This window comes from Grus americana, chromosome 1 (genome assembly GCF_028858705.1).
Source record: "Grus americana isolate bGruAme1 chromosome 1, bGruAme1.mat, whole genome shotgun sequence".
NCBI classification, from domain to species: domain Eukaryota; kingdom Metazoa; phylum Chordata; class Aves; order Gruiformes; family Gruidae; genus Grus; species Grus americana.
In genome coordinates, this window is record NC_072852.1 from 27348357 (window position 1) to 27370141 (window position 21785).

The window sequence follows — 21785 nt, forward strand, 5'->3', positions numbered from 1 at the left end:
CACACAAACAAATTCTGCTTCTAAATTGTATCTGGGACTATCTGGAGTCCAATTCTCAGATGTAACATAGAGATGCAAGATAGGCACCCCATAATGGGGAGCCCAGACTGAGTGACTGTTTCTGAGGAGTTAGTGACCTGTCCAGTATTACGTAGAAATTCTGAGCGAGTAAAGGGTGGAATCCAGTTTTCAACACTACAAGCGAACATCTGGATCATGGTTTCTTTCTCAACATTTCACAAGCCTGGTTTTTATTCAGTGTCCCATCTGTGTCTTCTGCAACAGATGAGGCATCAGTTTGACTGAAGTATTCAGTCCAGATCCATGTCTAGAGACAGATTTGTTTCCTGCATGGAGTAAAGCTGAGACCTTAATTTCAAGCCTATGACTTTGTTGTTCGTGATTTCCTGTGCACAGCACATAGGGAAATTTAAATTGCTGGAGGAATGTAGCTAGTTACCGCATGGCACACAGTGTGTCAGAGATATATATATATATACAGAGAGAGAGATACCATGCACCTTTAAGAAACAGGAATGGTTTATTTGTGACAATTTATAGTGATTTTCAGCAAATTTCTTTTATACGTTAAGAAAGGAATTCACACAGATGCATCTTAAATCTGTATTATGATAATTTTCTGTCTAGGAGCTCACAAATTTGAGGGGGATGTATTATTGTGTGTTAAGATTTTTCTCACAGGTACGATGATTCAAGATGTACTCTAGGTGTAAATAAGGAGTATTGAGTCATGCTGGTTATAAAAATAGGGTTTTGTCCCTGTAGGTGAGTACTCAGGATCTACCTCTCACGTGTCATCATCAGCTGCAAAACAAGACATCAAGGATGCCATTGAAAACTATGGAGTGCAGGTATGTAAAACCAATATTTTAAATTAGAGTCCGAATTGGCAAATTGTATTATACACAAAGCTAAAGAAAACTTACCAGTCAGCAAATAATGTTAAAGGGAGAGTCCTGTAGATGAAGATTGTATTGCAGTCTGAAGTAAAGTCGGATCCAGTCGTCTTATGGTGGGGTAAAATTCTTGTCATTATGTTGGATACTTACTGATTTGCTTAAATTTTGACCAGTGTTTTTCCTTTTGTGTGGTGCTGAGAAGCAGTCCAGTGAAATGCATTTTTTTTTTTCCCCTATGCAAAATGCACGTTCAAGTGAAGAGGGAGATTTGTCTATAACATTCTGATCTGTTTGATTAAGCATGCCTGGTCTTTGTAAGAGAAAGATCAAACAAAAAACCTTGTAATTTAGTGAACTTTTTGATGCTTTCCCTGCCTCTGTGAAATATGCACTTGTTTGGCCATGTTAGTAAGTGTTTGAAAAGGGTTTTGTTTTCAGAGGGCATTCTAGAGGGGAGTGAGGCAGGCATCCTGTTTGTGTTGGGCATATAGGACAGAGCTGGATAGAGGGGTCTGGAGCCTTTTGTAGCACCTCAAGGGACAGTGGAGCAAATTATTTCCGCCCGACACCCCGGCACCATGAAAGAGGGACATGCTGAATTTTAACAGGCAGAGCACAGAACTTTAGCCTATTGGAAGGCGGTAGTAGTTGGGCAATGACCTTGAGACAGGAGAGGCTGAGATGGTGGCTGGCTGAGGTGCTCCTTCCCTGTTCTGAAAGGAGGAATTTTTGCAGAGGGAGAAAAGGGCCTGGCTAACGAGAAAAGAGAGGGAAGAGTTGGATAGTCCTAGCCCATTGGGGCACCAAGGCTGCAGACTCTCTTTAGAAAGCATCACGAGCTAAGGAGGCACGTGGGGAGGGACTGTGTTGCAAGGAATATGACACATGACAGGAGCAGTCAGAACTGTTGGGGAACAGAGCATGAGGTCAGGCATGTGAGGAGACTGGGTTTGGGGTTGATGCGTGGTATGGTTTTCGTACAAGCTTGCGTTCCTGTTGTTGGGATGGGGGAAGGAATTAGGTTTCCCTAATAAATGCTTTTCTTTGGAGCTTGGAATGGAATTTTGTATTTTTGAATTCTGAGTGAAGAGATAGACCTAGCTTAGCCAGTTCTCCATGTGGTGGACCGTAAAAAGCTTGTCATGTTCATTCACACTGTATTACCTTAGCTGGCAGGGGACTGTAAAATGCCAGACAGTAGAGAATGATGGAGAAAGGAGGGTGAGAAAATGTAGGCAGTTGTAATGAAAAATGGTATTAAAGCAATAAAATGTGGAAGAATGAATTGCTCTGTGACAAATGCCACCAGTTACAGAAAGCAGGCAGGCTAAAAGGTGAAAGCAACCCGAATGTCCAGACAAATCTAGTCCAAGAAAAGCTGTTGTCTCTGAAGTAAGGCCTTCTACTTCTAAGAAAATGATGATTTAGTGAGCCTTTAATTTCGTATCCCTTGATTTTTATTAGAAAAATTGCTTTCAGAATGTCTTCTTTCTGTTATAAGGATGAGTTTGCAACAGAAATTACCTAGATTAACTATAACTTCCTTTGTCTTGGTAATCTTTCTGTCTGTACCTGTTTGCTTAAGGATCAATATATTTTAGCAACTACCAACTTGATAGAAAAAACAGCATATGAAAATCAGACTGACAAAGCAGAAATTTCACATCACGAAGCCCTAGCAGAAAATGAGGAATCGCACAGTGCTGACAAGCAGATAATTCCAAAACTTTGGGAAGAAAGATACGAAAGAATTTGGGTTGAAAATGAGAAAAGGGAATTGAAAACAAATTTTAAAAACATTACAGCAGAGCTGAAGCAGCTGTTTGGTGAAATTAATGAAACTGGGAAAACTACTTCCCTTGTGGAAGAAGTGTCAGAAGATGGCTTCAGTGAAGAATTGAAGAGTTCTCGTGTTGTTTTATCTTGTGCAAGAGAATCAAGTGATAAGTTAGAAAGTAAAGGTGAATTTGGAGATATTAAAGTTATGCTAGGTGGAAAAGTCCCCCAAATGGAAATTGTAATTCCAAGTCTTGGTGTCATTCCTGGTCAAAATAACTTAAATGCAAATGTGGAAGATATCTGGAGTACTGATGAAGAAGATAGCACAAACAGTACAGGTAATACAAAGGTGCCTCTAGCAAAAGGAGAGGAAAAGAAAATGCCTACTATGGCAACAGAAGAGAATGCAAATGGAAGTAGTAGAAGTGTAGAGGGAAGGCCTGAATACTTCCCGAGACAAGGCTTAAAAGCAAGTATTTCAGATGACGTTTCTAATATTCTTCTTAAAGTAAGACCTGTTTCTACAAGTGATGAAAATGCACTTTTTGTAACACAGAGGAAACCTGGGAAAGACTCTGGATTTAATGATGATGTTCGCAGGGACTGCCTTATCGGCAATAATAAAATAGGAGAAACAGCAATTGAAAGTCTTTTTGAAAATGCTCAGCAATCATGTGGCATGCTGAAAAGGAATATCGATGAAGAACTGAAACAAGATTTGGAAAGATTTAAGAGTAAGGTAGGAATGCTGCAAATAGTGTTCCTGTCTTTGGAGAAAGAGAAGGTGCAGCTGCAAAAAGAGGTAGAAGTTCACCTGCTACTCCTTATTCTTTAGTCTTTCTCCATATCAATGGTCCTGTTCACTTTAGCTATTCATCATTAAGGGAAGATGTTTTGTGCAAATTGGTTTTTTTGTTATAATGGAAATACATTACTTATGAATAAAGAGAGCAGTGCAGAATTGTCCTTTTCCCCATTTTTGGAATACACAGAATGCATTATTGTTCCAGTCTAATAATAGGTGGCAGCGTAATAGGTTCCAGCGTAAGTAGTTATCACTTCATTGCCATGAAAAGAAATGCACATAATTGATCGGTTCTGATTCTGAATCAAAGAAATGAAAATAGCTTCTGAACAGGGTCTTGACTAATCTCTTCATTTGCTGTGATTTCTGCATGGGGTGTCTTCATTGTCCTTCACTAAAATTCTTGTTTGCTGTGAAACCATTTCTGCTTGTGGGTTTGGGATTGTTGTTGTTTTCAATTTTTCCCCCCATTAAGGAAGCAGTAGCTCAGCACACTTCCACTTAATTTTTTCTGTGTTTTTTTACAAATAACATTGTGCAGTCCTCCTAACTCTTTGTCCATCAGTAACACTTTCACTTTTTTGTTGTTCATGTTTTAAGATATACTACTGTTTTCTTTCCAAGGGCTATGTTTTTGTTATATCTTTCATCATGAGTGAATTCAAAGTGCTTTCAATGACTTAATATGCTTTGGAGTGTAGTTTTGTGAAGATGTTTCTCTATATGAATTAAAAAATATTATTTCAGAGGTAAACCCTGAATTACACAATTTTGGATATGGCATTTCTCTCTTCTAGAATACTGAGAAATATATGAAGCTTAACTTTGTTTTTATAGGTTGAGCTGGAAAAAAGCAAAGAAAGATGTTTCAAAACAGAGGAGGTGGCAAAACAGGAAGATCTTGATAAATTCAATACACCACCAGGCAACGTTACTAATCAGCAAATGAAACAAAAGCTTACTCTAAGGAAGAATGACTGTTTGAAAATGGAGAATGAAAACACTATAGAAGAAAAAGACAAAAAGAATTTAGAAGAAAAAGACAAAAAGAATTGTTCACCTGAGGAGAGATCAAAATTGATTAAAATGCCAATGAAAGGGTAAACTAAGGAAATAATCTCTAATTCTTATTTGTAGTACTCCTTAAGTATCTCTTAGGTTTTCTAATATTGTAGTAGTTGAAGTAGTTTCCTCCATGCTGAAATCCATACTGAGTAGTCCACTGCTTCTGAAACATTTAAGAAAAAAAAAAAAATAGAAAAAACTAAGCTCATAGTGGAGGTGCAAATTTATTGCCTGCTTTAAAAAAAAAAAAAAGAGGAAAGAAAAAAAAGAGAGAAACCCAATTCCTGTAGATTTCCTTGCCAATAGTGAAGCAAAATGCATCTTCAAAACCAGTTGAAGACTGGAGAAAACAGTTATTTTTGTAGGAAACGGCCATCCAGAAAATAAAAGTAGGAACTTAGATTTTACTTTGCTTTCTCCATTTTGTAGGTGATTTTAGTGATCTCTGTGTAGTTAACGTTTTTCGTTTCATTAAGTTCAGATGCTCTTTGTCAGGAAAAGCAAAAAGGTTATATTACCAAACCAGTCTCAAATGTTTGAAGAAGGTGCAGATATTTTTGTAACCTGAAGCAGGAGGTTTTTTCTGTCTGTCCTTCAAAGAAATCTCTGCTCTAGATACTTCCTCTAATGGGGATATCTGGTATGTTCCAGCTTACCTGAATCGAGCTCAGATTCCCCGTTTTCTGCCCTCATTCCTAGGGGAAGGTTTGTTAAATACTTGAGTATCTTCCACGATCTTTGGAGTCAAATCTATGTTTTATTACAGATATTTTTCATCTCAGTTGTTTATGGACATCATCTTAAATATGTCTGTTTCGCAGAAATATTTTTCTGTAAAGCTACCCAATTGGTGACTTTTTTTCTTCTGTTTAATGTAGTAAATTTGCCCTGAATGCCAAAGTTGCAAGGAAAAATAAAAGACAGACTTCAAAGCAGAAGGCTAATCAGCAGATGAGCTCTTCCAGTGGCAATCATTTTCAAGTACTGGATGACAGCACTTTCAGTGAAACGTCTCAAGATGATGGAAGGTACTGAATATACAGAACGTTAGAAATAAAACTTACTTAAGGATAAAAATTGACCTGAAAGCTGAAAGTAAGTTTTGTAAACCTGATGTGTACCATGATTCTTGTTCTCTCATGTGACAATACAACTTGATGCTCTTTGTGGTCAAAAACACTTAGTTTTTGCTTAGAGTGCTGCTACCATACTAGCTAATTAATTGTAAGGTCAGATGTGCATAAATTCTGAATAGTTGCCTGAGCGTGTGTGCGTGCATAAATATATATGTTATATTTTTACAAAGGCAGAGGAGAGGCTTATAAAAGAGCACAACTACTTTTTCACTGCAGGCAGCTTTCTTCTGTCTTTTTTGTTTTTCCAGCTGTGTCCCCTCCCAATTTCTTGCCCACCCCACACTTAGTTGTGTGAAAGGCAAAGTGAGAAACAGAGAGTGTTGACACTGTACAAGCACTGTTCAGCAATAGCTGAAACACTGGTGTTAGCAACGCTGTTTTGGTCAGAAATCGAACACACAGCACTGTGTGGGCTGCTATGAAGAAAATTAACTCTGTCCCAGCCAGACCCAGTACACTAGAGAATCCAAAATTATGGTTCTTTGACCTATAAGAGAAGGATTCTCAATACTGAAAAGAGCTAAACCTCTAGTATTAAACAGAGAATGCACATAACTGTGTATCTACATATATGTAACTGTAAGATTCCTATCATTTTGAGTGAAGTGCAGAGAACAGCTATTTCAACTATTTTTTTTTTTTTAGTATCTTGTGGAAAAAATAGCCTTCCAGTAGACATAATAACACACACTTTTTTGTCAGTCTTCAACTACATCTAACAACATTCTTATATTAAATTTTAATTTAATTCACTTCTGCAATTAAGTTTCCAGAGCAACTTTAGATATTGTTCGTAATGCAATATAAGCATTCTGGTACTGAAATATATTTCTGTTTTCCAGACTTGCAGCAAAAACAGGGACTGAAAAGAACAAGGTACTGTAAAATAAGTTTCTTGATAAAGAGTTTGTATCAGCTTTTAATCACTTAGATGGGAATAGCGTTTATGTAGTGATCAACCAGATGCACAAACTGCTGTTAGTATGCAGCTTTATCATATTTGAGCCAAATCTATGGGCTGTGAACGAGAGAATGAACCATTCGTGTATCTTAATAATCTGTAAAAACTATATAGCTGTATAAAGAAAATACTGTATTGTTTGTAGGTCAGCATACAGATGGATGTAACTGATGACCTTGATTTAACTCACTCATCTGACACAACTTCAGAGGATGTTGAATTGCCAACTTCAATCTACAGAGAGGCTATGTTGCTGTTAGAACAGCTTAGTGTGGATCCTAGGGGTATGTTTTCAAGTCATTTTATCTTTAGCTGTTACAAGTTCCTCTTAAAACATGATTTCTTTGTATGTACTACTAGGTATTTCAGTTTTACATTTTGATCTAATATTTCTTTATGATTAGAGATCCCTCTCAAAAGATGTGAAATTATCTCACCTAACCTTCGATGTCTGCCTGTATTGTCAGCAAGCATGCCTTACTTTATTGTTGGTTCTCTGTCTAGTCAGAGCTGGAGAAGCAGGTTCTTGCAAAGTACAGTTCAGCTCCATCTAATGCAGTCATCAAAAGTTAGCAAGATCTTCTTTTTCCCCTTTATAGCCCCTCAATAGCTAATGACAAATAGTACAGCGAAATAACAGCTTTGCTTACAAATATGTATGTATAAAAATCAGCTGTCATAAGATGCTTGCATATATACACATAGCATTATATAAACACAAGCATCGCTTACTACATCTGTTAAACTATGCTAAAATATCATTAGGCAAGGGTTAACCTTGGCTAAAGGCCAAACTCCCACCCAGCTGCTCTCTCACTGCTCCTCCTCAACAGGACAAAATAGGATGAAAAAGCCTGAGAGTCAATAGAAAGGCAGGGCTATCGCTTAGCTGTTACTGTCCCAGGCAAAATACTCCACTTGGGGAAACTTAACTTAGTTACAATTAAAATAAGTTTGGATAATGAGAAACAAAGGCAAAAAAAAAAAAAAGAAAGAGCACCTCCCCACAGCCCCCTTCAGGTTCAACTTCTCTCCTTCACTCCTGACTGGTGCAGGGCTTAGAGCACAAGTCTTATGAGGAGCGGCTGCAGGAACTGGGGTTGTTTAACTTGGAGGAAAGGGGTGTCAGGGGAGACCTTATTGCTCTCTGCAACTACCTGAAAGGAGGTTGTAGCCAGGAGGGTGTTGGTCTCCTCTCCCAAGTAGCAAGTGATAGGATGAGAGGAAATAGCCTCAAGTTGCACCAGGGGAGGTTTAGATTGGATAGTAGGGAAAATTTCTTCACCAAAAGGGTTATCAATCATTGGAACAGGCTGCCCAGGGAAGTGGTTGAATCACCATCCCAGGAGGTATTTAAAAGATGTGTAGACATGGCCCCTGGGGACATGGTTTAGCGGTGGGCTTGGCAGTGCTAGGTTAATGGTTGAACTTGATGTTCTTAAAGGTCTTTTCCCACCTAAATGATTCCATGATTCTGACTCCCCTACCCCTCCCCAAGCAGTGCAGGGAGACTGGGGTCTGCAGTCAGGATGTAGCAGTTTCCCTCTGCTGCTCCTTTTTCCTCAGACTTCCTCGCTCCACTGCAAGTCCTTCCATGGGCTGCAGTCCTTCAGGGGAAAATCTGCTCCAGCCTGGCCTCTCCATAGGCCACAGGTCCTTCAGGAAATAACCACCTGCTCTGGCATGGAGTCCTCTGCAGTGCTGCATTGTGGATATCTGCTCCAGCATGTCCCTCTCCAAGGGCTGCAGGGAAATACCTGCTCCACCATGGTGTCTCCAGGGGCTGTAGGGGAGTCTCTGCTCTGGCACCTGAAGCACCTCCTCTCCCTCCTTCACTGACCTGGGTGTCCACAGGGCTGTTTGTCACATTCTTTTCCCCTCCTCCTCTGCCTGCATGGCATTTTTGCCCTTTCCTAAATACATCTCCCCTGAGGTGCCGCCACTGTGGCTGAGTGGCTCAGCTGTGCCCTGCAGTGGGTCCATTGGAACTGGCTGTGTCCAGCATGAGGCAACCCCTGGCCTCTTCTCAGAGACCTCCCCACTACCTGCAGTCTTCCCACCACCAAAACCTTGCCATCTACACCCAATACAGCAAAGCATTAAATAATTTCTACATTGGAAAGTATTTGTGCATATGTGCAGCTTTGTGTCTTTTCTATCTCAAAACAGGTTCTGCTGTTTTGTTGAAAATTCAAAACATACTTCTTGAATATGAACAGATAATAGAACGTGAAAAAAATCGGTATACAGCTGTCTGGAGAGCATTAAGGAAATTGGAAAGTGAAAAGGAGGAGTCACAATTAATGGCAGAAGAGACTAAAGATTGGAAATCCATATTGGCTCACCAAGAAGTAGAATGGAAGAGTGATATCCAAACCCTTAAGTATGTAACCTTGCATTCTGATAATGTGTTATCCTGGTAGTGTTTATGACCAGAGGATGCTGATGGTACAGGTGATAGGATGAGAAGTTTCTAGTCTTTTGGGTTTGGGTTTTTTGAAACCCATGGGCAAATTGTACTATATAGGACATAATGTCAGGGGGGGAAAAAATGCCTGGGTGTTAGCTCCATCTAAAAACTTCTGGATGTTGTTTTAACTTTTTTTTTTAATAGCAAGAAAAGAAAAGAAGAGAGTATGTATGGAAAAAATGAGATTTATAAGAGAGAGAGAGTTTTTTTGTTTTGTCTTTGCAGCTTCTGTTGCTGTATAATATTAGGAATTTGGGTAACTCCAAAATAGAGCTTAAAGCATTTGTTTACTTGCTTGTCTTTTTATTTGAAAGGGCAAATTTGGGATTGCCCCTTTCCCCATACTCCTGAGCTAGACCTGGATGGTGTGAGGTTTTTAATCACTGTTCACATCACTTCAGAGAAGAGTGGCCAGCAGGCACCATATGAAGTTCAGCAATGAACTTGGGAAGGAAGATCCCCTTGTGGTGATGTACCATGGGATGGCCTGGCTGGGGAGCTTGTTGAGAAGGTCCTGGTGGTCTTGGCAGAGAGCAAGCTCAACTTGAGCCAGCGTGAGCTGGCAGCTGAGGAGGCCAGCAGCATTCTGGGCTGTATTAAGAGCAGCAGAGCCAGGAGATTGAGGGGAGTGATTGTCTGCCCCTACTCAGCACTTGCTGACCTGTGTCTAGAGCACTGGGTCCAATTTTTAGCCTACCAGTACAAGAGATACCTTAATCGATATGTGTGAGTTCAGCAGAGAGCTACCAATCTGCTCAGGGAGCAGGAGTACCAGCCCTGTGAGGACAGGCTGAGGGAACTAAGCTTCAAAGAGTTGCACCTCCGATTATGTGGAACACAAAGCCAGTCCCAACTTAGCCTGGATTTGACTCCAGGCACTTTTCAAGATTCTCAAATATCTATTAATTGCAAAGAATTAATATTTTCATTCTAAATAAATTCTTAAAGCCATGTTAACTTTGCACTTACAAAAGCTATGCTTTTTGTGAAATTACACTAAAGACTATATGTAAAGCTTTTTCCGTGCAATATAAACCATTCAAATATAAATGTTACTGTCAATCTTACGAATAATTTATTAGTGGTTGCTGATAGCTGTTTTGCAGAATTCCTAAAGCAGATTTTCAATTGGCAGTTCTTTCCTTATTAATACTTGCTTTTTTTTTTTTTTGTTGTTGACTGATGCAAGGATATCAGAAAAAATATCAGAAATAATTATCAAACATAAAACTGCTTTCTTGTTTGGGTACCGTGAAGACACTATGGACCATTTTTTACCATGTTGGTGCTTATTGCTGGTTGTTTCAGATAGTAAAGAAGGTGACATTCCCTAAGACTTTCATTATAAATTAGCTTCAAAATTAAATTGCTATTGTTTCTCCCAGATGTAGATCCATTTAAGTTTAAAGCTATTTTTAGTCTTGTTGAGCTTAAATCCTATGCATCTCTAAGTCTATTTTTGAACACTGACCTCGTTCTCGAGTAAGTAGAAACTGCCTCCTCTTCCTATGGTCATCAGTTGTTTTAGGCTCACAGAAGGCTTGCTAAACAATTGTTGGGTCTGTCACAGATAAGTGGTGTGCTGCTTCATCAGTATTACTTGCAAGCACTGAATCCATAATATGTAGGCAATGCTCAGCATATTAAGAACAGTGTATATTAATAATAGTAAAAGTTTTATGATGCTTTGATCTGATAAGACAACAAACTTGGCAGTGCTAGGTTAACAGTTCAACTTGATGATCTTAAAGGTCTTTTCCAACCTAAACCATTCTATGATTCTATACGTGTCTATAATATGAAGATGATTTAAGAATTATAGAAATGTGCATACTACTGTATATTTACTTATGTAAACTTACTTACAAATAAATGATAAATCACTCAACAGCTTATTTCTGTATTTTGTACAACTGATAGCATGGATAATGGAATGAAGTTAGAATTCTTTAAAAAATTACAGTAAAAATATGAAATCTGAAAAGACTTAACATTGTTATGGTTTAAGTTGTCTCCACAAGTTCAGAATGTAGAATATCTACTTTTTATAACAGTACTCTAGTTTCTCAAATGTTCTGTTAAATCCCAGATTTACTTTGAAACAAGAAGAGGAAAAGAGACTCAGAGTAGAAACACTAAACGAGAAAACAAGAGAAAAACTCAGAAGAGAAGATCAATGTTGTAAAGAGATGGAGGAGAAACAGCAACTTGAGTTACACTCAAGGAATTTAGAAATGGAATTGTTAACATTGAGAAAGGTCTTGAAACAGGTATATTAAATAATGAGTTAAACGCTTGTCTTTTTTTTTGCTTCTTTTAATTGATATTGTGTTCCAATATGCCTAAAGAATGAGGTGCTTTTAGCAGTATTTATCCAATGCCTCTTCAATTTTGAGAACAGTTGCAAACAGTTGGTTCACAAGTGGACTGCTCTTTTTTTTTTTTTTTTTTTTTTTGGGGGGGGGGGGGGCGGGGGGTGTTTCCCCTTTGCAGGTTCCTGATTCCTTTTCTCCTTTTTCAAAAGTGGGGTTTCGTTTGTATTTCAGGCAAAGCCTGATATTGAGTTATATTTTATAAATTACTGTGAAACATTCTGTATCTCTTCTTATTTTTTCAGAAGGAAATTAAAATTTATTATTTATAGATGGATTATCATAACTGTGGGGAAGTAAAAGTATTTGGAAGAAAACAAGGGAGGATGGGAAGATATTGCTAGCTCTGATTTTTCTCAAGATGCAAGTAGTTTAATTGTATTGCTGTAGGTCGAAGAAGAGCGTGATGAAACACAGAGGCAGCTCTCTCAGGAAAAGAGTGCCAGAGCCCTGCAAGAAGGAATTTTGAACAACCACCTTTGGAGACAGAAGGAACTAGAAGGAGAGGCAAGAACTATAGGAAAAAATGTAGAAGTAAGCAGTTCTGGTTTTTCTAATGAATTAAATTTCGCTATGTTTGTTCTAAAGTCATAATAAATCTATATAATTTTTTTCTGCTTCTTGATGAATTATTTACAGTTTACTAATGTAACTTAACTGTGTAAATACCTTTTCTTTTTCCCTCATGTCTTTAAAAGTTCTGGAAAGCAGCATCAGTCCTGTATGTACCTGAATTGCATGTGCAAGTAGGAAACTAATAGAAAACACTCTTTACCCCATTTCTTAAGCTATCTATTATTTTTCATTTCATAGACATTTTATCATCACTTTTTAAGGTTTCTAGCAATTAAACACCTAGCTACCTTATGTAAAGGTTGACCAGGAAGAAAATTATTTGTTTGAAAGTTGTTCTTACCAGATTTATATCAGAGCTAAATTAACCTTAAAGGGAATATTCTGAAGGCATGCCCATTTTAAATAATCTTACTATTTGGTTGCTGGTTTAAGAAAAAAAAAAAAAAAGATGCACTGTGTATTTGGGATGTTCATTCAGGGTTTAAGGGTATGTTACACTTCCAGCGTGTGCATACATTGTTCACGTGCATGGGTTCACAGAGTAGCTTATATATTACCTGAAGTTTCACTCTCATCTTTGAAGTCATGCTTCAGTATTAGAAATGTTAAAACACATTTGTTTGCTGAAGTGTTTTGGTAGAGTCATTTCCCAACTGGCTATTTATTCATGTTCCCTGTCATTCAGGAATCTGAGACCAAGAGAGAAAAGGATCTCCTGTACAAAAATCAGTTACTACAAGATGAGATTGCTATGCTAAGACTAGAACTTGATCAAGTACGACTTAGGCACCAAGAGGAGAAAGGAAAATATTTAGAGGAAAATGAGACCTTGAAAGAAAAGAATGAAGATCTCAAAAAGGAACTTAAACTGAACGAGGAAGCCTTAACGCAAACAGTTTTTCAGTACAATGGACAGCTGAACTTATTAAAGACAGAATCTGCAGTGCTGACTTCCAAACTTGAGCAGACAAAAGAAAGCAAAGACAGACTAGAGACAGAAATTGAATCATTTCGTTCCCGCCTGACCACTGCTGTTCAAGAACTTGAACATCATCAGTCAACGAAAAGTGATGTCGAACGAACGTTTCAGAGAGAACGTGATGAATGGCTTCGCTTGCAAGACGAGCTTCATCATGACCTCTCTGATGTGCGAGAAACCAACAAGAGCTTATCTCAGCAGCTGAGTAAAGCTGAAAGCAAAGCTAATAGTCTAGAAAATGAGCTTCACCAGTTGAAACAAATGCTCAGAGAAAAAACATTGCTTTTAGAAATGACACAAAAAGAATTAAGTCAAGCCCAATGCCAGGCAAAGGAATGTGATCGTGCTCGACAACTTGAGAAAGATCAAGTAAGCAAATTTATAATAAAGCAGGAATCCATGCAGGAGCGTTTGTCCCAGCTCCAGAGCGAAAACCTTCTACTCCGTCAGCAACTGGAAGATATGCAGAACAAGGGGATCATCAAAGAAAAAGTAGTGAATGCTGTGCAGGACCGATTTAATGATATTTTCAACAAACTCAGAGCTGATACTGAAAAGCAAGTTTACCTGGTAGAAGAGAGAAACAAGGAATTAAATGTCAAGTGTACTGATTTAAGAGACCAAGTCTTTAAATATGAGACTGACAAAGTAGAAAGAGAGGTAAAGTATACACTTAGAACAATTTACATTTTGTCAGTTCCAGAACTCCAGCAGTGCTGTCAATTGTTTTAATCTGTGAATTACTTCGTATTCTTACTACCAAAATAACCGGTTCCTTTTGAAGATACTAGATATATAGTGAAACATCTGAACTGTCCAGATTATTGTAAACCTAATCTGTCAGTATGAAGGCAATTGTTATTCTAAAATGAACTCGGTAAGAACACTGCAAGAGGATGTGATTCAATGTATACTTAAAGTTTATCTCAAAACAGCTTTCAGATATATGTATTCATTCAATTATATTTGTATAACGGGGGAATAGAACAAAGAACAATCTAATACAAAGTCCTGCCTTTGGTCATCAGAGTAATATCTGCAGTCAAAATATATCTCTTACGTCGCCACAGATTTGTTTGGGCTTTGTTAGAAAAACGTACATGATTGCAGTGTGTGCTTGTATATTGTTCTGAGAAGAATAATACTTGAGCCTCTTTTATGTAGTAGGAAGCGGAAATCCTCGTGAACAGCTGCTGATAGTTTGGAGGTGCTCAGCTGAGACAGATGGAAAGGTCCTAATCTGTGCAGATGCCTGCTGGTGGCAGGCAAAATTTCATACCTTTGAGTTCAATTGGAAGACAGCTCTAGTTGTATAATCAAATGCATTAAAGGCATATTTCATGTTCTTCCAATTTTCTTCATGCTCACTTAACTCTTTCATTAGGGCATGGTCAGACAGCTGCAGCAGGAGCTTGCTGATGCTCTTAAAAAGCAATCTATGTCAGAAGCTTCACTTGAAGTTGCTATGCGTTACCGCAGTTTAAAGCTGAGAGAGGAGACTGGACTTGGGAGATCAGTGGTACCTTTGCAGCTTTGTCACAGCTTGCCCTTGAGAACGTGTTACTTACTTCTGTCCTAAGACCTAGCATTTCACCTACTCTTTTAAAGACAGTTGAGAAGGTTGTATACCCTGAGGATTTTTTTATCTCGGCTTTGTGCTAAGGTTTTCATGGCTTTCTGGAGATCAGTAGACATCTTTTTTTCTTTTTTTTCTTCTTGCAGAATGCCTCTAAAAACATCTAGCCAACTTGCATTCTTTATACTTGAACTGAATTAGCAAGTTCTGTTGCACTCAAGTGCAGCTGTTAGACAAATCTTTGTCCCTTTTGGGCAGAAGCCTTAATAGCATTGCCTATCTGAAAACTATTTCCTCCGCTCAGATGATTGTACAGTTGCTACAGAAGTCGTGAGGGTAGGATATTTTCTGTGGTGGGCACTAGAGGAGTTATTATATTATAAAGTAGGTATCATTATGAACTTTAGAGGACCTGTAGAAGAAAACTGTAGGGTGATTTTGTGCATGCCTCTGTGTGTCGTCTTATCCTCCACAGTTGTAACATCATCTCGTCACTTCTAGAGTGTTCATTCTTTCCACCGGCTTCAACTGCTGTTCTTGGTTATGTTTCCTGAGGTGTGTTTTACGCTCTGCATTAACCTTAACCGTAGATCTTGGATGGGAGGAGGAGAGCTTAGGCCTGTTTCTATTGCAATTACCGCTTTCTAGTGTAGCGTTGTCTTTCTGGTCACCTTAGATTTTTCTTTTGCCACTGTTGCTTTCATAGATGCAAAAGCAGAATGTTCTGGCTTGGACATCAAAGGACGCACACAGCATGTGGGAAGAACAATTGAAGTCAAGATACCACCTTGAAGAGCGTGTTGCTCAGCTTGACAGGGAAAAGGCTGAACTCTTGGAACAGGTGAGCCCAGAAAATTCTCCAGACACTTATCCAATAGCCAGAAGAACTGTCCTCGCTTTTTTGTTGAGTTCTTACACACTTGGCTTTTTCTGTATCCCTGCTGTTCAGGCTCTGAATATCTTGTGATTTGGGGATCATCCAGGAAGCAAATAAAAGTTAGCTAGGTATTTTTGTCTAAATTCTGGAGTGGTTCTGTTGGGAAGAGTTCCCAGTGTTGTTTGCTATCAGTTGAGCACGTGGAGTAAGTCTGCAGTTCCTCAGTTCTTTCCTTGGATTCCTTCTGGTAGTCTTCTGAACGTGTGGTTTCTGGGCAGGGTTAAAATACTTCGTGTTTCCAGTGCATTGTACGGAGAAGCTGCTGCGTGTTTTCAGGGTAGCAGGAGCTGAAAAAACTTGCAGAAAAACTTATTGAAGGAATTATGGCCAACTGAACTAGATCTTGGGAAACAAGAAATGGCTGCCGGTTTCCAAGGGGCAGTCTTTGCCTTTTCTGTAGAGGAAAAATGGAAGTACAAAGTCTGCCAGCTCTCCTCTAGTTTGGCTGAGAAAACGCCAAGAGCAAGAACAATGTGTGAAGAAGTAAATACCCCCAAAAACAAGATGGCAGAGGACAATAGAACATTAAAGAATTCCAAAAGATCGAATTTCTTTTGCAAGCCCTTGCCTGCTGGTCGTTGAAGATACCATGAAAGCTTTAGATTGACCTGTGCTCTCCCAGGATGTGCATACCTATGTAATCCCTGCTATGAGCAGAGGAACTGCTGAAAGTGTTCCCCATGATCTTTTTCACCTTTTTGTCTTCAAGTATTAGAAGAGGATGGCCTCTGCTTCAATGGGGGCATCTGTTTCTGTTGTTAGATACTGGCCTGTTTGATGTGAAACCTGAAGTGATTAAATGTTCTCAGGAATTTTGTCCCTTGGCATTGTGTGGAACTCGACTAACACATAGACATACTGCAGCTTCCCTGGAGAATGCTCGATGCACATACTGCATGTAGATACTGTTCCTGTGCTCTCTGTGTCATACATCTCTTCTATTTTGAAAGTGTGAGAGTGAAAGAAAGCAAGCGAAGAAGCTGGCAGAGTTGAAACGCCCAGTTGAACTGCATCTAGACCAAGAAATGAAAAGAAACATTGAACTGCAAAAAGACTGTAAGAGGTATGGATTTTTAGTATGGTGTAAGAGATATCCCTGAATAGAAGTAAGGCTTTATTGAACTATAATGTAAAACCAGGTGTCTACCTCGACCTCAGTAAGATTTTTGACACTGTCTTCCGTAACATCCTCATAGGTAAGCTTAGGAAGTGTGGGTTAGATGAGTGGACAGTGAGGTGGATGGAGAACTGGCTGAATGGCAGAGCTCAGAGGGTTGTGATAAGTGGCACAGAGCCTAGTTGGAGGCCTGTGGCTAGCGGTGTGCCCCAGGGGTCAGTACTGGGTCCGGTCTTATTCAACATATTCATCAATGAGGAGGACGAGGGGACAGAGTGTACCCTCAGCAAGTTTGCTGACGATACAAAACTGGGCAGAGTGGCCAATGCACCAGAAGGCTGTGCTGCCATTCAGCGAGACCTGGACAGGCTGGAGAGTTGGGCAGAGAGGAACCAAATGAAATTCAACAAGGGCAAGTGTAGGGTCCTGCACCTAGGGAGGAATAACCCCAAGCACTAGTACAGGCTAGGGGTTGACCTGCTGGGAAGCAGCTCTGCAGAGAAGGACCTGGGAGTCCTGGTGGACAACAAGTTAAGCGTGAGCCAGCAATGTGGCCTCGTGGCCAAGGCAGCCAGTGGTATCCTGGGGTGCATTAAGAAGAGCGTGGCCAGCAGGTCGAGGAAGGTTATCCTCCCGCTCCACTCTGCCCTGGTGAGGCCACATCTGGAATAATGTGTCCAGTTCTGGGCTCCCCAGTTCAAGAACTACGGGGAGCTACTGGAGAGAGTCCAGCGGAGGGCTGCGAGAATGATGAGGGGACTGGAGCATCCCTCTGATGTGGAAAGGCTGAGAGAGCTGGGTCTGTTTAGCCTGGAGAAGAGAAGACTGAGAGGGGATCTCATCAATGCTTATAAATATCTAAAGGGTGGATGTCAAGAGGACGGGGCCAGACTCTTGCCAGTGGTGCTCAGCGACAGGACAAGGGGCAACAGGCACAAACTGGAACACAGGAAGTTCCATCTGAACACGAGGAAAAACTTGTTTACTCTGAGGGTGACAGAGCACTGGCACAGGCTGCCCAGAGAGGTTGTGGAGTCTCCTTCTCTGGAGATATTCAAAACCCGCCTGGACATGGTCCTATGCAACCTGCTGTAGGTGATCCTGCTCTAGCAGGGGGGTTGGACTGGATGATCCCCAGAGGTCCCTTCCAACCCCTACCGTTCTGTGATTCTATGATAACTGTGAGCAAATTCAAGCCCTGTGTTAGTTGTTTGCAAGGCACTTCTGTGCATGAGCCTATAGTTTTCAACAGCTGCTAAAAGAAATGCAAATGCAGGTTGCCCTGCAGTTTTCCTGGGAGGGAAGGAAGTCCTGTATTTGACTTTTCAAGTGAAATTTGGACTTTCTGGGTGATCTGTGGCACCAGCGTGCTGGTTTTTCTCAGTCATTCCTGATGTGTCAAGCATGTTAAAATCAAGCAAGCCACATCTGCGCTGTTTACGTGAGAGTATTTGAAAAAGGCCACTTGTTCTTGACTTTTTTTTTTCTTGACTAATTTGCTGTGCAGGTTGAAGAGGCTTCTGAACAGAGCTATGAATAAACTAAGGATGTACAAGGAGAGAGAGTCCCAGCTTCATTTTCAGGGAGAAATGAAGAACAGGTATTCTGAAATGGTCAATGAAGTTGGTAGATTAAGAGCAAAGGTGAGCTCTGGTTTGTTTGGAGTTTTTTTGGTGGTGGTGGTTTTTTTTTCTTTTGAAACCTGTGTTATTCTTTCCCCATACTTCTTTTCATGTTACTGTCTTTTTTTTTTTTTCTTGGCTGTGTTTTGAGTTGATTGACTTTTCTTGATGGTCCTTCTACTGTTATAGTAGTAGATGACTATAATACTGACGTAATTGTTATGGGTAGAGATGAAAATATTACGTTGAAAGCAGTATGTGCAAGGGCACATCAAGGGCAAGCTGTCCTGTAGAGAAGAGCTCACAGGCCAGGGAGCAGTCCCACAGGCCCTCACCCAGAAGAGCAGAACAGGTCCAGTGACAGTCAGCGGGGCCAGCCAAGAGTGCAGATCGCCAGGCCCATCCATAGGGACAGGCAGGTCTGCAGTCCTACCAGGACATCATGTCCGCAGGTGAGGGTCAGGGCTGAGAGCCATGTGTTCCAGCACAGGCCTGGCTGCAGCTTGAGGCTGTGGCAGCATCTTCTAGGTCTGACAGATTAATTCCTTCTCTGGAAGAGAGGCAAGTAACACCATCATAACTCGGAACCACTGTATGAAGTTGGCTTTGCTCAAGATCAGCCCTTGAGCCCCGTCTTAGGCACCAGTTGAGCAGGAGGCAGCTCAGGTGTTGGTTTTTTAAACAGTGCCATTGCTTCCCAGGGCACGATGCGGTGAGGTGATGCAGAAAAACTTCTCAAACTTACTGCTCACCAGTAGCTGCTGTCTCAGCCCATCTTTCCCTTGTTATGGGGACCCAGAAGCAGAGTTCCCAGAAGTGCTGTTGTGGTTGTTCTGGCTGGTCAGTAGCATGTAACCTTTTATGTACTTCTCTGCTTGTTACTCAGATGTGTTGCTAAAGCAGCCCTGTTTCAGAGCTATGTTTGTGTTTAAAAGTATTGTAGAGTGAGTCAGCTGCCTTTGTAGTGGCTCATTCTCAGTCCAAAAGTTAGTTTCATTTTTGTGTTTCTGTTGGAAATGTTATTTTGAGTGATGGGAAAGTGTATTACACTTAGGTGGTTTTAAGTAAGTCTTAAAGTTTCTACTTTCTCTTTGAGACTCTTTCAAGTATTTACTATGCTAGTTTCTTCCACTTTTTTAAACAAAAGACAGGACATCGTGGTTTATGTTCAATAGGTATAGAAAAGGTATGTTTCTGGAGGGGGAAGCAGAGAATGGAGCTGTAGTTGACCTTTGGGACCTCTTGAAAGTCTTATTTCTTGCAGATTTTTGAAAATAAACCGCAGCTTTGACCTAAAGAATATGTCTTCCTCCACCACTGCTGTAAAAGCTGTGTTCTGAACCACTACTTACAAATCTTTCGGTGTAATGGAGAAAAAACAGGCGCTCTCTTTCTTGTCTTGCCAGTTCTGTAATGAAGCTTTGACTGTGGTGACAGCATGTAAAAATTCCTCTAAACATCTTGTTTCTGATGAACCCAGAAGGTAGCTAGGTATGGGTGTGTTTGATTTTTTTTTTTTTTTTTCCCATGGGCACGTCATGGAAGAATAGCCCTAGTGCTTTTCAGCCTAGCCCTATGGGTGAAATGCTGCTAGTTTGCTACCTCTTAGTCTGTGACCTACTGCAGAAGAACTGAGAAGAGATGGGAACCTGAGGAATCCTATCAGAAATTATGTGAAAGCTGTTCTTGTTTTAAAAGAAGAGCCTGGTTTCACTTTGGTTTTAATACTGAGTCAGCAGATGACAAATACAGTCTTGATGGCCAACCCCTTTATGGATTTTCAGAATTAACTAATTGTAGATTCTTGTGAGTTCCTTTTTTTTTTTTCTTTTTTTCTTTTTTTCTCTATCTACAGGTTGGTGAACATTCCCAGCAGCTGGAAATAGAGTCTAAAAAATGCATGCAACTAGAAGCACAAAATCAGGATTTGCGAGAACTGTCCACCATGCATGGGAACCATGAAGAACTGGAGAAGAGCAAATGCCAGCTGAAAGAAGAGGTGGCTAACCTCAAACATCATTTGGAGACTAACATGGTGGATCATAGCCAAATAGAACAATATAAAAGGGAGATGGAAGAACGAACCAGACAAGAAATAAGACAAAGACTACAAGAAGTGAATCTGTTTTTGCAGGTAAGTGAATTTCTCACTTGTGTCTTTAGTCTCTATTATATACTTTTGTTGTGATCATCATTTTTTAGTATTTTATTTTTGGTGCCTGATTCTGTGTGTTAGGGCTGTACTTCTTTCCTGAAGGGCAGTGGGAGAAGGGAATACAGTTGGGCAACAGTGCTTTCGTATGTGTGTAACGTGCCTGCAGGTCCCTGAATCAAAAGCTTGCCCAAGGCAGATTTCCATTTTGCAGTTCTCGGAGGGGTATTGCTGTCCACTGGCCTTGTTCTTGCTGTTCATCCTTGAATGAGTAGCACAACTTACAGTTGTCATGGCCAGACATACAGGTCCTGCTTTGTTAATTGTACAGGGGAAAGTGCTCAGAAAAGAAGTCACCGAAGGTGATGGGGGTGGGGGGGCTGTTGGAGTTGAGGGATCCTCATCATTTCCTTGAGGAATCCTTTTCTATATGCCCTGTCCTACAGAGATAGCATTCTTTCATTAGTACCTTTGATGAATAATAGTGCTAAGAGGGGGGTTCTTTCTGAATGAAAACAATTATTTAAGATGGTAGTTCCAGAGTTCTGCGTTGATTTGCTGATGGTAGTGAGGAGACACAGTTGCCTCACTGAGTGAAGTTGGGCCCTTGAAATTGGGTATGTGCAGTTGACTGGCGGGGAGAGTTCTCTTTTTCTTTGCGGTGGTTGAAATTGCATTATCTGCTTCAGACGCAGGCAGCCTCCCAGGACAGATTAGAACAAATCAGAGCCAATCATCATGCTTCACTGAGAAACCAGCTAAAACACAGAATTAGAGATCTCGAATGTGAATTGGACAGGATAAAAAGTACCCAGAAAGACAGTATTTTTCAAAAAGAATCCACACAGGCAGAAGTGGAAAGGTACAAAGGGCTGTATCTGGAGGAAGTAAAAATTAGAAGATGCCTAGCCAATAAACTGCAAAGGTAAGTCCATGCGGTTTTTGGAGTGGTAATAAGATACTACTTCTTCCTCATGCATTTTCCTCCTAAAATCCCTCTTCTACATCTGGTCAGTATTATGTATGTAAGCATAAAATGGTGTATTTGTGAGGAAAGTACCTTAAGACCCTTCCCCTTCATTAGAACTGTCTTCATTTCTCTTCAGTGTTCCAGCAGTAACACCACTGATCATGGCATTAATAGCGTATTTTTTTAAGTTGTTTTTTAACAGGCAGCCTTTTTGCCAATCTCTAATAATCTCTTCCTCTTACTCTGTGTATAGCAGAAAAGATAAATTTCATGTCCTTTACTGCTTGAATAAAGATAGGCCCTTCAGAGAACAGAATTTGATTCTGTGAAGCAAAAAAAAAAAAATCT

The 21785-nt window shown here is 40.1% G+C and overlaps 1 protein-coding gene across 12 annotated transcripts in view; it reads left to right on the forward strand.

Annotated features, from left to right (window-relative positions):
- LOC129205687 (ankyrin repeat domain-containing protein 26-like) overlaps positions 1-21785 on the forward strand; it is a 277628-nt gene that overhangs the window by 43292 nt on the left and 212551 nt on the right. For 6 of the 12 annotated variants that reach the window (XM_054823678.1, XM_054823705.1, XM_054823711.1 and 3 more), the window contains exons 29-42: positions 787-872; positions 4342-4604; positions 5448-5597; positions 6548-6581; positions 6812-6950; positions 8836-9049; positions 11226-11406; positions 11899-12042; positions 12770-13723; positions 15346-15480; positions 16527-16639; positions 18201-18336; positions 20171-20449; positions 21157-21392. In XM_054823678.1, the coding sequence (XP_054679653.1) occupies positions 787-872; positions 4342-4604; positions 5448-5597; positions 6548-6581; positions 6812-6950; positions 8836-9049; positions 11226-11406; positions 11899-12042; positions 12770-13723; positions 15346-15480; positions 16527-16639; positions 18201-18336; positions 20171-20449; positions 21157-21392 (3064 nt within the window). Of the gene's footprint in view, positions 1-786; positions 873-4341; positions 4605-5447; positions 5598-6547; positions 6582-6811; positions 6951-8835; positions 9050-11225; positions 11407-11898; positions 12043-12769; positions 13724-14447; positions 15177-15345; positions 15481-15852; positions 16357-16526; positions 16640-18200; positions 18337-19721; positions 20141-20170; positions 20450-21156; positions 21393-21785 lie in introns of those variants that run through there. The other 6 variants (XM_054823738.1, XM_054823731.1, XM_054823748.1 and 3 more) reach the window with 6 other exon arrangements.